Source organism: Brachyhypopomus gauderio, chromosome 9, assembly GCF_052324685.1.
Source record: "Brachyhypopomus gauderio isolate BG-103 chromosome 9, BGAUD_0.2, whole genome shotgun sequence".
NCBI classification, from domain to species: domain Eukaryota; kingdom Metazoa; phylum Chordata; class Actinopteri; order Gymnotiformes; family Hypopomidae; genus Brachyhypopomus; species Brachyhypopomus gauderio.
In genome coordinates this window covers 15106419-15122143 of record NC_135219.1, presented here as the reverse complement: position 1 = coordinate 15122143, position 15725 = coordinate 15106419, and the positions used below count along the sequence as shown (strand labels likewise).

At 46.8% G+C, this 15725-nt stretch overlaps 1 protein-coding gene across 5 annotated transcripts; it reads left to right on the top strand.

Moving 5' to 3' along the window:
- Window positions 1-115: 115 nt before the first annotated feature.
- ankef1a (ankyrin repeat and EF-hand domain containing 1a) lies at window positions 116-8073 on the top strand. 5 transcript variants are annotated; one of them, XM_077017497.1, is made up of 11 exons: window positions 116-179; window positions 302-509; window positions 728-1106; window positions 2010-2209; window positions 2815-2964; window positions 3466-3589; window positions 4179-5013; window positions 5361-5587; window positions 6003-6169; window positions 6420-6557; window positions 7230-8073. In XM_077017497.1, exons 3-11 carry the CDS (start codon window positions 737-739, stop codon window positions 7416-7418), a joined length of 2400 nt encoding a protein of 799 aa, XP_076873612.1. In that variant the 5' UTR covers window positions 116-179; window positions 302-509; window positions 728-736; the 3' UTR covers window positions 7419-8073. The 5 variants fall into 5 exon arrangements, 3 of the variants coding, with proteins under 3 accessions (XP_076873612.1, XP_076873613.1, XP_076873610.1); XM_077017498.1 differs by having other exon boundaries at window positions 148-509; window positions 6423-6557; XM_077017495.1 differs by having other exon boundaries at window positions 148-509.
- Window positions 8074-15725: the final 7652 nt, after the last annotated feature.

Here is a 15725-nt window from a genome sequence, read left to right as displayed (position 1 = left end):
TGTCAAAATCAGTTACAATCTGTGTAATGCTAGTGACCTCTTGTGTCAAAAACATAAGATTGCAGTATGAAGATTTAGCCTTCTCTGCAGAGCACAAGAGACCCCCAAAAAAGCCCAGAGTCCACCACTGCTTGTCCTTTAAATTATGCAGTCCATGGGTCCCATTGTGGCAGGACACGGTATAGCCGCCTCTTTGTGCCGGATTCCATTTACTGTCACTCACACGCACTTACATTGCCGTGTAAACTGATATTAGCCCCTTGACTTGGTCCGGTCAAGATGGTTGTAATTCTACCTGCAGGTCGGAAATGAAATAAGAAAGCGGGGAGAGGAAACTCGGAGAACGGACACCTACTCCTTGGACCTTTCTTCTGAGACCGCACGTTTTCTGTTACCATAGAGACGGGTTTGCACTAAATACTGGAGTTTGGAGTTGTTTATGTTAACTAGATGTTGCGTTTAAGAAATTAACTGGATTGATTGATTACGAGCCTGGATTATCCACAAAGGTAGGATACGTTTGCTCCCACTGTAATCAAATAAGTGGAGAAATGTGATTATGATACGGTTAATGTATTTTCGTTGGGATTTTGAGGCACGGCGGTTACGTCACTTTCTAAAGGCCCATTTTATTTAAGGCTCATTTTGTCGTTATCCATTAAATTCGTTTTTGCTCTCCTATACTTAACTAGATACTTTTAACATTCCTGTCGTTACTTTTTTATAGATTTGGCTCATGATTTCTGAAGTGAGGACCGTGAGGCCCGTAGCCGACGGCCGGCTGAAAGTATCGCAGATATACCGCCTTCTCCAGTGTGTTCACGATGGCGACACGGCCCAGATAGAGAGGCTGGTCTCCGTGGGCATCGATAACCTCATCAATCTCACTGAACCGCGGGAAGGCAAAGGCGCTCTGCATTTGGCCTCGGTGAGCAACAACGCCGACATGGTGGAGTTTCTGCTGGCTCAGGGCGCACAGCCCAATGTTCAGGACAGACGAGGACGCACGCCGGTGATGCTGGCCGCGGAGCTCGGCCACGACGGAGTGGTGGCCCTCTTGGCCAAACATCACGCAGATATGAAGCTGACAGACGTAGAAGGAAAAGGTAGGGATGTCTGTTTTTGTTTGTTTGTACTTTCTCTTCTTTATGCCGTGCATCTTGTATAACGTCTTAAAGTAAAAACTTCTTCAAACAGGTTCTATGAAACACAACCAAGAAAGCCAAACCTTAACCCAGATCTTAAAAGCCCTGTATGTCATATCAGTGTGCTTATGCATATTACAGCTTGCGAATGAGAAGTTGCAGAAGAAGCCTTGGTGTCTCGCGAGGCGTATTTCACGCGCAGGTCTGCTACATGACTGCATGCGTGGTTGCGTGTCCTGCACGACTCTTGGAACTGAGCCCATTAGACTCACAATCAACTTTTGTAGACATTACTGCAGACAGCAATTGCTGTTTCATGTCTTTAGGGCCTATGCAGTTTTTTTTGTGCTATTTTATAAAATAAATATTTTGTTAAATAAAGTCTTGATATTATTCAACTCGAGTTGCAGTGCTTCAAAACATAAGCAATGTGCTTCAAACATAAGCAATGTGTTATTCATGTTTTAAGTAGCGTCTTGGCGAGACCCTCTATAGGGTTATTCTTAATACATTTTCAGTCTCTGACTCTCAATGCCAACCACTACCATAAGCGGTAAAGTGCTACAATAGATGGATTACCAAAGACACCATGACCATTTGACTTATTGAAACACACACTCTCTCCCACTGCTAATATATTGATGAGGTTTCAAGCATCGTTTGGTCAAAACTGCTCAAACGGAGTGACGCTCTGACAAATAATTCAGCTGTCACACAGTTAAACGATGGCCGTGCCATCTGTGGGGCTCAGATGAGACGGCGTGCTGAGTCCTGCCTCGCTGGAGGGTTTGAGTCCAGACCACGGCAGGACCAGGACGAGAGAAGCTCGTCTGAAACCCAACCTGACTCTGGCTGCTCTCCCAGGCATCCTCTTCTACTGTATGTGCCCCACCGCAAGGCACATGCGCTGCCTGCAGGTGGCGCTGGTGAGCGCGGCCGACGTGAACAATGTGTGCAGCGAGGGCGTGCCGATCTTCCTGAGGGCCTGCGAGAACGCTCGCGACTGGGAGGGAATGTGCCTCCTTCTACTGGAGAATGGAGCTGACCCCAATGCCACCAGTCAGGTACACACACACACACACACACACACACACACACAAACACGAGACACCCAGTATGAGTAAGCATAGGGCAAAGAAAAGGAGGTGTGTGTGTGTGTATCATGATTTGATGGACAGTTATAATATGTGTGTGTGTGTGTGTGTGTGTGTGTGTGTGTGTGTGTGTGTGTGTGTGTGTGTGTGTGTGTGTGATGGGACATAAAGTGAGCTATTACTGTTTGTAGCACACTGTTTGATGTCAGGAACCTCAGTTATCAGTTTGTCAGGTCTACAGCACTATCAGAATCTTAGGAATTTTTATGCTACATTATAGTGTAAGAATTCATTACACTATAATGAATTACAGACCTACTAGGCCTTTTCTGGACCCAAACAATCCCAAACTCCAGATGTTCCCTTGTTACAGAAAGTCACCTTACAAGATCACTCTCCTCATCTTGACACGCTACACCAAACACTGTGTTTTCCCAGTAATGTTGACAGCACGCATCCATCAAATGACTGTCAGGAGCCACGCGTTGCTGGGAGAGTAGGGGATGTAGGGAGAGGGTGGTGCCTCAACCTCGCTAACAGGTGTGTGAGGACAGATGCCTGGTGTGTGCCTGCAGATCACAGGTCGCACAGCTCTGATGGAGGCGGCGAGGTCAGGCATGGCGGGACTGGTGAGGGCCATCCTCAGAAGAGGAGCAAGTGTGAACGCACTGGACGCCAAGCAGTTCGCCGCCGTTCATCTCGCGGCTCAAGGAGGCTACTTTGAGGTAACTAGAACATAGTAGATGTAACTAGAACATAGTGGAAGTAACTACAATGTAGTGGAAGTAACTAGAACATAGTGGAAGTAACTACAATATAGTAGAAGTAACTACAATGAAGTAGTAACTACAACATGGTGGAAGTAACTACAATGTAGTAGAAGTAACTATAACATAATAGAAGTAACTACAACATAGTAGAAGTAACAACAATTTAGCTGAAGTAACTATAATGTAGTTGAAGTAACTACAATGAAGTAGAAGTAACTACAATGTAGTGAAAGTAACTGATACATTGTAAAAGTCAATGTTTCATAACAGTAGCCAAAAACTGACCAAAATTGGTCATTTCTATTTCAATAAAATATAAAGGTTTTTGATTTACATGATTCCACGCAGCCAGGGACAGTTATAGGTCGGATTAATTTGCATAGTTCTAACCTCATTAGCGTTTGCTTCGTTAGCGTTATTGGCAGTCAGTTCCAACGGCAAATTGTTCTCCTGCAGATCATTCAGCTGCTGTCTGCCTTCTCGGCGGACATGGGGGTGGTGACGGCAGACGGGGAAACCGCCCTGCACTTCGCTGCTCGTGGGGACTTTGCTGACTGCTGTCGGTTCCTAGCTCAGAGAGGTAGTCTATGCAGACAGATAATCTCCCTTTCTCCCACTCCGAACGCTATAGAAACAGCACTGTAGCAAACAATCTTCTCATTCCTGGTTACCTTGAGGGTCAAAGTACGTGGAGATGTAGACAGCTCACATTACGATCGGGTATCTTAATATAGATTCATTGTACAGAGATGGCTGTTACACTAGTCATTTTCTCTGCTTCAGGACACCTGACTAAAGTCAGGAGGGGTTTGATAATGGCTTACTGATGATTTGAGTGTGTCAGACCAGTCCTCCTGAACTGAGAATATCACAAGAAGAATACCACAGCGGTTCTCTGTTTCATAACAAATCTGCAACACAGTTGTCAACTGGATGTCACCAGCATACCACACAGCACAGTATCTGCAATTCACACTTTTGGTAATTTAATTTCCCACTGATAGGTTTGACACGTAGTCATATAGATTTCCATCTGCTTTTGATGGAGTCAGCAGCTGTAAAATGTGAGTGGATTTTCTATTGCTGTTGCCCATATTGCATTTCAGCCACTCACTAACTACATCATGCATCTCAACACTAGAGTAGCTGAAGTTCTGTCCCAATTTCAGGATGTAACCCCAAACTGAAGAATCAGGAGGGCGTGACACCCCGTCAGATCGCTAAGGATTTGGGTCTTAAGGCCTCAGCCCGGGAGCTAAAGAAGGCGGAACGCTTGCATGGTAAGTTCTCAAAGGGCCTGGGCGGCATGAACGAACCGTGGGCACTGACCCTCCATGACTGGTCTCACGAGAACGAGGCCGAGCTGCGGAAGGCCTTTGAATCGACTTCGTGTGGATTTAATGACATAGAGGTCGTCTCCAGGGAGACGTTCTTCTCTGTTCTCCGGGAGTTCAGAGCGCCAGTTGAGGACCAGAACATTCAGAGAGTCCTGCTTGCTCATGACAAGCGGCGGGAAGGTCTGGTTAACATCAATGAGTTCTTCAAAGGACTCAGATACCTGCCCAGGGTTTTTGTCATGGCCTCTTATGGACCAAAGAAGAAGAAAAAAACAGGCATGGCGGGTAAGCAAAAGAAGAAAAGCAAGGTGAACCTCCCCCTGCCCATTTGCACGATCCCGCCAGATCTCATCTACCGGCGAGACGACGGTGGGCCACCACACTTTATGATCGAGAGTTACCGGCTCGTTACGGACCCAAACCGCTTTGACCGCGACCATCCACCAGGACACCAGATACAAGATGACTCCGCCTGGTACATAGATGAACCGGAGAAGGTCTACATTAACATCAGCTACTGCGTCAAGGCCGGAGACACTGAGTCCCTGAAGCTGGCCTTTAGCCAGAGCGTTCCTGTGGATGTAAAAGACCGCTTCTACAAGACACCGCTCATGACCGCCTGTGCAAGTGGAAATTACGATGTGGCCAAGTTTCTCCTTGAGCTCGGGTAACGTTACCAGTTGCATTTATTACAGTTAACCCAGAACATTTTCAAATCAAACCATCCCCAGCTCTTCAGATAGCATAACACGTAGACGTATTGTGTAATGTATATTTATTGTATTAAGTGTAGAAGCTTCTCATTGGGTATGCTTGTTTCTTACCTAAGTCTTGTATAAAGTTTCATAGACTTAGTTTCATAGACTCATAGTTTGTTCTAATTCAGTATTATAACTGTATTATATTTACACACTCTACTCTATACGTAGTGTGCTACTGTGTACCATATCGTACTTAAGGCTTTTAGATTGTGCAGCTGTGCTCTGTTTATTACTGGCTACATGTATGTGACAGGGCCGACGTTAATGCACAAGATCAGTTCCGTTGGACCCCTCTGCACCATGCCTGCCACTCTGGACAGCTCGACATCATTCAACTGCTGGTGGAGGCGGGAGCTGCGGTGGACACGCCCACTATCTGCGGGGCCACACCCTTAATGAGGGCCATTGAGAGCAGCAGGCTTTGCTGTGTTGACTACCTCCTCAAGGCTGGGGCCACAGTCACTGCACAGAACAAGGCAGGTATGGAGACCCTTGGACAGTTTTGGTGCTGTCTTCATACAGCAGTCTTCACCAACACTACGACGTTTTTTCTGTGTTCTGTAGCTGTTTTTCCAAATAGAGGGTTCAGTGTAAAACTTATTTTTACTCTCATCATCACATTATCACCCTGTTGCCTGGAAATATTTGTATCACCACTCTGCACATTCTCCACCACAACACTCCACTAGGTGGATGTTTGAACAACACTCCACAAACATCCACCTACTTTATAATCTGCCTAAGCAAGCAGACATCGTGTTAGATCAGGGCTGCCTCCTCACCGTGAGGGAGGCCAACTCAAGAGTGTTGACTGTGCCCAACTTAATCATTCAGATTGATCAACTTTGTCCTTGCAAGTCCCTGGAGTCAAAGGGCTTTAATCTTTTAATTGCAGGGCAAAACTGCTTGGACACTGCCCGAGCTTACGCCGACGTACGGATCGTGGAGCTGATCCAGGCCAGGATGGATAGCCTCTCTAAACCCAAGAACCACAGGAGGGACAGAGCTGCCAGACCTCAGAACAAAATCAGACCGGCCACCTCGACTTCCTCCAAGACGAAAGTATGAAACAGCGTATGATCAATGGCAGTGGATGATCAGAGTTTGAGAGTAATGATCAGTTATCCATGGTGGACATTCATAACCACATACTGCACAAATGCAACACCTGTGTGTGGCTGGTTCGCACAAGGAGGTTCATCACCTCATATGTGAGATGTAATTGATCTTACAGTGGCCTTACTACCTGTGGCCATTGACGGGGCAGGTCCATGCAAAGTTCTTGGTTATTGTTCATGCTGCATTTATCCAGCAGGGGGCAGCGTCTACACCACGCACAGAGGTGGCCGAGGTGAGGGTGGAGGCCCTGGAGAACAGTGTGGTCCTGCACAGCACACAGATCACCAGTGGAGAGCTCAACAAAGCTGACATCAGCTTCACGCCAAGAACGGTGGGCTTCTTCTCACAGAACGCTGCACCCTTCACTGCCACTGAGGTGTTCCTGCAGAAAAAGTGCACTTCAGGATTTTTGTATATCCATGAACATAAAATATATGCATATATGTTTATGTTGTATTAAGTATATATACTTAATACAACATAAACATATATGCATATATTTATACTGTGTTAAATATATGCATATTTGTAAATATATGCATACATGTGTATGTTGCCTTAAATATATGCATATATGTTGTGTTACATAAATATATTCATATGTTTATACTGTGTTACATATATGTGTATTGTGTTAAATATGTGTTGTGTTAAATATGTGTGTTGCATATATGCATTGACATCATCAGTCACTTTCTTAAAAACAACACAGTTCAGTTTGACTCTTTAGCCTGTCTGTTACCACACAGGGTGGGTGATGAGTTATACATGACAACAGATGGCTGATATTTAGTCATTTTACAATAATTAAATTGCACCTATATACAGTAAACACAGTGGTCACTGTGTGAGATGCTCCACACACGTCAGTACCTTGGCCTCTGCCATGCTATGATGTTCTACATCAACACAGTTTGAAACCGTTATCATGTGTCAGTGTTAGTGAGCTCTTTATGTGTGTGTGTGTGTGTGTGTGTGTGTGTGTGTGTGTGTGTTGGTGTAGGTGTGGGGGAAGCAACTCAGCACCACCCAGCTCATGGAGCAGAAACAGAAGAGGCGTCAGCGTCTCAGCTACGAGGTGGATTTCGACGACCTCAGAATGCCCTTCAATAGGAACATTCAGAAGAAGATTCTGGAACTGTCGCAGAGCTCTGAGAAGCTTCCGGGTTCTGGGAGGACACACCACGCCTAGCATTTAGCAGAAAGTACTGTGTGTGCTCATTATAGCGATGGCACTTCTGTACAAATGCAGGCACTATGGGTTGACAAGATTTGCTTTATGAAAAATTGCATGCCACTGTGGAAGAGAATTATGACCACCCTCTTTACAGTGAGGGCTTAGCATGCGTTCACCTTCCTTTTGCCCACAGTTATCACACTTTATTATTAGGGTCAAACTAATACATACCCATAGTCTTGTGCTCCATTTGTAATGGTGCGTTTGTTGCGCCTCCTGCTGGCCACATTGGGTGTGTGCTACTAAAGTCCAGGAGAGCCATATCAGACACCTTTCATGCTTCTATTTTGATTTTTTTTTGCATCTCAGTATTCATACAGAGTCTAATTGAATAAATGTGATGTATATAGATTTCAGTTTGTTGTTTACATATTGAGGAAACTTTGTAGTGTTGGTTTGGTTCTTTAGCACAGTTCTCGCTCCCACGGTTCAGTCTCCACAGAGAGACAGAGGCGGTGTGGAAGTCTTGTTGTTTTGCTGCAGCGTAAATGTGCTGAAAGTCTGAAGGCAGGTCTAAATATCAATTTAGCTGATTGACAATCTAATATCAAATAAGCCGACTGATAACTTGAGTGTTCCCATGATGTTTTATGGCTGGTCCATTTGTGGAATAAAGGATGACTTTGTAACACTCCGTTCTGTAAATGTAATTCATAGTGATTGAGCGTGTTTCTTTCCTGATTGTTCACGATAACCCAGAGACGGAAGGGTTACTGCTGTATGTATGCGAGGCAGAGGATGTAAAATGCTGACTGAGCATTTATTTGAGTGTGTGTGTGTGTGTGTGTGTGTGTGTGTGTGTGTGTCCCCTGACTGCAGTAGCGTCTGTCGGGGTTGCTGGGCACTGGGCTGCTCTCTGCAGGAAGTGTTGCGTATACACACACATACTCTCCCCGCTCTCTCTCTCCCTCTCTCTATTTTCCCCTCCCTCTCTCCCTCCCCCTCTCTCTCTCTCTCCTCCATCGTGTTTACCTGCAGGAGTAAACACCCTAGACTGCATTCTGCTCGTAGTGTGATGCACATGCTGTCGCACACGTCTGAAATATGAGCAGAAGGGACAGAGGGAAATGTGTGTGTCCAGTATACAACAGAAGGCCCATCATTTCTCTTCAAAATGCATATTCATCAAAGAAGAGTACTTTTATCTAATATGCTTTATTTGGTTCTACACATGTAGTACTACATGGATCAGACGTAAAGCCTCTCATAGGCCTGTATACCTGTTGTGTCTCACGTCCAAATGTGGAAATGCGACATTCTGCCGCACTGTAAAAGCTACCCTCTTTACTCTGCAGTTCTTTAATTGACCAGCAGGGGGAGTCGGTAACGTTTATAAATGAATGATGACTTGTTTTGGAGAGTTGGCTAGGCTCTTTGGGGAAGCTTTTTGCTGCTAGAACACAGTTTAGCAAAATGGCAGCCAAGTTAACTGGGATCAGCAGTTCAACTGTTGTGATTTGGGTCCTAGGATTGAAAATAAAACATCTGACCAGGTACGACTGAGATTTACATGATCACTACCATCTGAAATCATATACATTGACGTTAGGCCCTGGTCACTGGGGTCCTCTTTTTCCCAGAACAATCTCTAATATGCCAGGGGTCTGAAACTTAGTAATGGTTCACACGCACCACAGATTTTTTACAATTGGTATATTTAAAGAGTCAATGGGAACCACCCTAACGTCACGTTATGAGGACATCAGCAGAACACTGGGCCAGGTGTGTTTGAAACGTCCACAGTTTGAGGAACAGAGATAACACATAGCAGCATCGGAAGCCGATTAAACACACCCCTGCCTGCTAATCCACGTTATCGGCACTGAAGATGAGATCGTGAGATTGCAGTGTCTTCGGGGTCCATGGGGTGTTGTTATGTAATCAGATATGTGGACGAGACCGACGCCTCGAATCAGATCAGCTCTCTTCTCTGACAGTGCTTAGCTGGGTAATCTATGCGACACAGTTTATGACACGCAGTTGGTGCCAGACAGCTCAACAGTTCAGAGGCACTTCATGTCCGAAAGGAGAGAGTAAAGTTGAGGGGGAGAGACACACTAAGGGGAGAAAGACGCAGTGAGGGGGGACAGACAGACATGCTGGGGGTGGACAGACATACACACTGAGGGGGGACAGAGAGACACGCTGGGGGACAGAGACATGCTGAGGGGGGCAGACAGACATGCTGGGGGTGGATATAGAGACACGTTGAGGGGAGACAGAGAGACACGCTGGGGTACAGAGACATGCCGAGGGGGGACCGAGAGACACGCTGGGGAGAGACAGACACACTGAAAGGAAGAAAGTGAGAGATGGAGTGCATGTGGAAAGAGAGAGTGCATCAGAGAAGGAGGGATGAATGAAAGTGATAGTGTCAGTGTGAGCCCAGCGGTGACACTCATCCCTGTGGATGTGTCTACTGAGACAAAAAGAGCAGACTAGGGTGAGTCAGGGACACAGGGCTGGGGGGGGGGGGGGGGGGGGGGTGGAGGGGGAGGGGGAGGGGAGAGACGGGGGGGGGGGACAGGGGAGATGGGGGAGGGGTGATATTTTAATGAAATCAATGCACTGCTGCATTAGTGTAAACAAGAGCAATGAGAAAGTGCTGAACAGCTGCTGATCAATACCATTGTGTGTGTGTGTGTGTGTGTGTATGTGTGTGTGTGTGTGTGTGTGTGTGTGTGTGTGTGTTTATGTGTGTTTATGTGTGTGTGTGTTTGTGTGTGTGTTTGTGTGTGTTTGTGTGTGTGTTTGTGTGTGTTTGTGTGTTTGTGTGTGTGTGTGTGTGTGTGTGTGTGTGTGTGTGTGTGTGTGTGTGTGTGGTTTTGTTAGTGTTATGGATTCTTTACTGTGGCCATGTGGCTTTGCTCTCTTAGATGTGTTCTGCCATGCAGTGACTCTGTGTTGCTCTTGTTGAAAAGATGTGCCTGTGTGCACTGGTTCCTAATGACAGCACTCCTCACAGCACTGCAGTGCCTCAGTCACACACACACACACACACACACACACACACACACACACACACACACACACACACACACATACACACACACACACACACACCACACCGTAAGCTGACTCAGCGTTTTTGCCCAAAGGAGATGAGGACTTCACCCATGCCACCTCCACCTCCCCCCCTCCACCCCAGTTCAGCTCCTTCAGCGTCTGTAGCACCTCTGTCTCATTGGCTGCCAAGTCCCACAGATATGAGAACAGCCAGCCAGGCCTCCCTTCAGGATAGAGCTGACTCATTACCTGAGCCAGACTGACCTGTGACCTGTCCATACCATTCTAGCAATGGTAGCACTCAACACTACGATACGTGCAGTATAGTATGGATATATAAGTGCTATTTGCAGATATAAATTATTAATTACATATATTTCTCAGGCTCTGGTCTGTACACAGCATTGGTCACAGCAAAGTCACACAAACACACCGTGCAACCCTTATATGGCAATGAAAACTAAACACTGCAGGCCCTGTGTTACTGCTCAAAGCAACGGTGACCTCAGAATGACCTCAGTCGATCTGTATAACACTGGCAGATGGGACAGGCCACAGATGGGAACTACAGGTATTTATGGCTTGTCAAGCGAAGCCCAACATTATTGTGCATGAAAGCACACGTTAATCTTATATACTGAGGGTTTATCTCATTCACTGATAGGCATATTTGTCATAGGACTTGAGTGTTATGATGTCAGAACAGTGTTGATGGTAGTTTCATAATTTAAAGGCCACTTAATGAATGAACATATTGACAATGTGAATCTATTATATTGTTCATTGTGGCTTACTGTTGTGGCTAATCCGACCATAGGCTCTGTGTTGGGTATGTTAATGAGATGCAGATTCTATCCACTTTTGTAAATAATGCTGGTCAAAATGTATGGACACAGTGTCCATATTTTGCAGGAATATGTAAATATGAACATTGTTTATGCAACAGCACTCCATGAACCAAGATTTATTTTAGTTGCACAGACAGCAACACATCTGTGATGCGATGCTGCATGGTGTAAAGAACCATATCACTTATCAGCCCTGTGCTCTGAAATCACATTCTTCTAAACCGTTTACACTTCTCACAGTTCCCCCAGCCCCTCCCCCAGCTCCTCCTCCAGCCCCTCCCCCAGCTCCTCCTCCAGCCCCTCCCCCAGCTCCTCCTCCAGCTCCTCCTCCAGCTTCTCTTCCAGCTCCTCCTCTAGCCCCTCCTCCAGCCCCTCCTCCAGCCCAAGCAGGGCTTCATGAAGTCCAGGGCTTCATGGCGTCTGTGCTTGGTATTCTTGCCCTCTGGTACCTCCCAGTCTCGCCCCTCCCTGCAGGGCAGTGTGGAGAAGCCCGTACGGCCGTGTCTCGGCTTGGAGCCCGTACATGAAGCTACCCACACCAAACGTGTTGCTCCTGGAGAACGCTTACAGAAGGCTGATCACAGACGAGAGTGCATGGGGATGCATAATCACGGGTAGGAGGGGAAGGTTGCGCTCTGAGACCCTGTAGTCTTCCCATCATGCAGTGTGCTGAGAAGTAATGAAGGCTTGAAGTGTTCATCTCTGAGCCTTTATTTGAGTGCCTGATCACATTATGCACATATCAGCTCATTATGGGTAAAGCTTATGAAACATAAAATGTTTACACAACACTAGCCATACTGATGGCAGATGTAATATCCCCCCACAGCACTGTGGATCTGCAAAATAAAGGATCCATTGCTTTCCATCGTTGCTGCACTATTGATCCTGAGCACAGAGAGCTAGAACAGGGGCCCTATTGAGCAATGGTGTAACGGTACCGGTTCTGGGAAGAAATGGGCTTTTGTCTTGTTGACAAGTCACTGTTGTTCAGTGTAATATAGTGATTGCACTGCAGCAAAGCTGTAAAGCAGTGTGTGGAGTGGGTGTGGCAGGGCAGAGTGGGCAGGGCAGAGCAGGTGTGGCAGGGCGGAGTGGGCGTGGCAGGGTGGAGTGGGTGTGGCAGGGTGGAGTGGGTGTGGCAGGGAGGACTGGGTGTGGCAGGGCGGAGTGGGCTTGGCAGGGCGGAGTGGGCGTGGCAGGGCAGAGCAGGCAGTGCAGAGTGGGCGTGTCAAGGCTGGGTGTAGGGGTGGAGGGTAGGGTACAGTACAGGGTACAGATACCTCATTAGGGAATTATATGGCCATAGAGAGGTGCCAGAAAACCTCAGTCTCCATCGATCCATCATGATAGTGGATATGGGCTCAGTTTCACCATAATGGAGTCATCTGCGGTTCCACCTTGAGCACCTCTCTCTCACACACACGCACACACACACACACACACACACACACACACACACACACACACACACACACACACACACACACACACACACACACACACACACACACACACACACACACACACACACACACACACACACACACACACACACACACACACACACACACACACAGGCCAGCAGCCTTGAGGAGACAGCAGAGAGGACAAGAACGTCCTGCCCATCTCTTCTGGAGAAATGTGCAGTATCACCTCAGACATGCTGCCAGCATGCATTGCTTGTGAAGCTCTTGCAGTTTGTGTGTGTGTGTGTGTGTGTGTGTGTGTGTGTGTGTGTATGTGTGTGTGTACATATGTGTGTGTGTGTGTGTGTGTGTGTGTGTGTGTGTGTGTGCACATTTGACAGCTGAGATAAAGCAGTGGGGTGGAGTATCGACTTGGTCCCAGTATGAAGGTCTGGCGCTATGACTGTGTGGCTGGATTTTCAAACGCTCTGTTGCAATGTGGATGTGTATAAGAGGCGTTTCCATGACCACTGACATGTGGATGTGTATAAGAGGCGTTTCCATGACCACTGACATGTGGATGTGTATAAGAGGCGTTTCCATGACCACTGACATGTGGATGTGTATAAGAGGCGTTGTCGTGGCGGCTGACCAAGGCAGAGACGTCTGGAGTGAGACCGGGAGACGACACAGGCAAGAGAGGACGCAGGTGACGCACACAGAGAGAGGAACCCCGGGTCTCCATGGCAACGGGCAGGTGAAGGCACGGAGAGCTAATCGAGCTCAGACTATGGAGCCAAAGTATTGCCACGCTCCCCTACACACAAACACACACACACACACACACACACACACACACACAAACACACACACAGTGTCTCATATAAACAACCACACATACAACGATTCCCACACAAGCACACATCCAGGTTTCTATCATTGTAACAATGGAAAGTTACAGTGAAACACACCAGGATTGACTCAATAACCTGCACAACAAAGAGAACCTGAGACAGACAGACAGACAGAGGGACAGACAGGTGAAGAGACAGACAGACAGAGAGATGATTCCTCTGTGTAGGAGGGCGTATGGCTTTGGTGACACACTACACCAAACACTACACTCTCTTATGCCCTCTGTATATTTTCAGGCCCACAGCAGCACCAGCCTCTGTAAAGAACTGGCGTGTCAAAATGGCCGACCATGTGTGTGCAATGTTTCTCAGGTGCTATTTTTACCGGGCCTTGATTTGCTTGTGTTGACGGCGAACTCATTACATCTGCTCAGTGGTCACATCAGATGTTATCATGCAACCATGCCGTGCCGTGCTACCCGATGCTAATGTGCAGACGCACGTTCACCGCCAGGATATGCTAGCAATCAAACACCCACTCGAAGAGAGAAGAAGAGAATAGAAGAAGAGAAGAAGAGAAGAGAGGAGAAGAGAATAGAAGAAGAGAAGAAGAGAAGAGAGGAGAAGAGAATAGGAGAAGAGAAGAAGAGAAGAGAGAAGAAGAGAATAGAAGAAGAGAAGAGAGGAGAAGAGAATAGAAGAAGAGAAGAGAGGAGAAGAGAGAATCACCATGTGTATGCATACGATGGACAAGGTGAGCACACACAGTGTGTGTTTGCTTACCGGTAACGTAGCACTTTCAGTGTGTTGGCCACGAGAGGCATCATATTCTGGCCCAGAGGGTAGCAGTATCATACACAATCTCTCACCGCCCAGAACTGGCACAGTTGCACAAAACAGGTTTTCCCAGGAAATGCATTTTCTACTACTGAAGGGTAGATAAGGAAGATACACAGAAACACATGGAAACAACACAAAGTGGCAAAACGGGTCGAAAAGCACAAAGCGTCTTTGATCCGGGTATTCAGACGACAACACAAGGGCACATCACATGTGTTCACGCCTGCAACTTCTAAATCCATCCATCTATTTGCATCTGGTTCTGAGTCGCGGGGCCAGTAGCCTCAGCAAAGAGGTCCAGGTTCCCCTCTCTCCGGCCACCTCTTCTAGCTCCTCTGGGGGGATACCGAGGAGTTCCCAGGACAGCTGTGAGATATAACCTCCCAGTTACACATGCCAAGAGGTGGCCAGGGGGCATACGGACCAGATGTCCGAACCACTCAACTGGCTCCTCTCTACATGGAGGAGCAGCGGCTCTACTCCAGGATGAGCAAACTCCTCACACTATCTCTAAGGAAGAGCTCAGTCACCCTGTGCATTTTAGGCGCTTGTATTCGTGATCACATTCTTTTGGTCGCTACTTAGACCTTGTGACATTGTCATCTAGATCCTACCATGAATTTGTGTAATATCACCACACTAGAGCTGATGTGATGATGTGGAGTAATTAAATGTAGTTATTAAATTACATGTTTTCCTTCTTGCTACTTCTTTTACACACACACACACACACACACACACACACACACACACACACACACACACACACATGCACACACACACACACACACACACACACACACACACACACACACACACACACACACACACAGCTCCAGGTCGATGTGGGTTGATGGCACCTCTGACACTTATCTCCACCACCCGTATACTGGGTCTTCAGTTTCACACTTATCAACGTCGCCATGACACGTAAATCTAGAGCTGCTTGCCTATAATCAGTCTGCACTTCACCCGCACACACACTGTCAGTGCTGCAGTCTCACAGATCACTGAAAGATCTGCTTGGAACTATTGAAAGCACAGTCTGAAGAGCTGTTTGCTTTTGGGTGATGCCATGTTTACATACATGTAAATATGAATTATTAGGTTATATATTACATTATAGATCATTAGTTAACAGTTCACAAGTAATTTCTCATATTCTGAAGTGAATAAACGTTGCAGGTATGACAGCACCTGGGCACTGCATGCACGTGTGCAGGAAACTGAGATTTTCCCCAGAAACGTCAAACATTGTGCTGTAAATAATGAAATCAAATGAATGCAACACTAATGGACAGGGCA

Bases quoted from the DNA above. Each gene is read 5' to 3' on its own strand.
- ankef1a (XM_077017497.1), top strand. From the start codon at position 737: ATGATTTCTGAAGTGAGGACCGTGAGGCCCGTAGCCGACGGCCGGCTG. The intron at 1,107-2,009 runs GTAGGGATGTCT...CTGCTCTCCCAG, and splicing joins GACAGACGTAGAAGGAAAAG to GCATCCTCTTCTACTGTATG. The intron at 3,590-4,178 runs GTAGTCTATGCA...TCCCAATTTCAG, and splicing joins TCGGTTCCTAGCTCAGAGAG to GATGTAACCCCAAACTGAAG.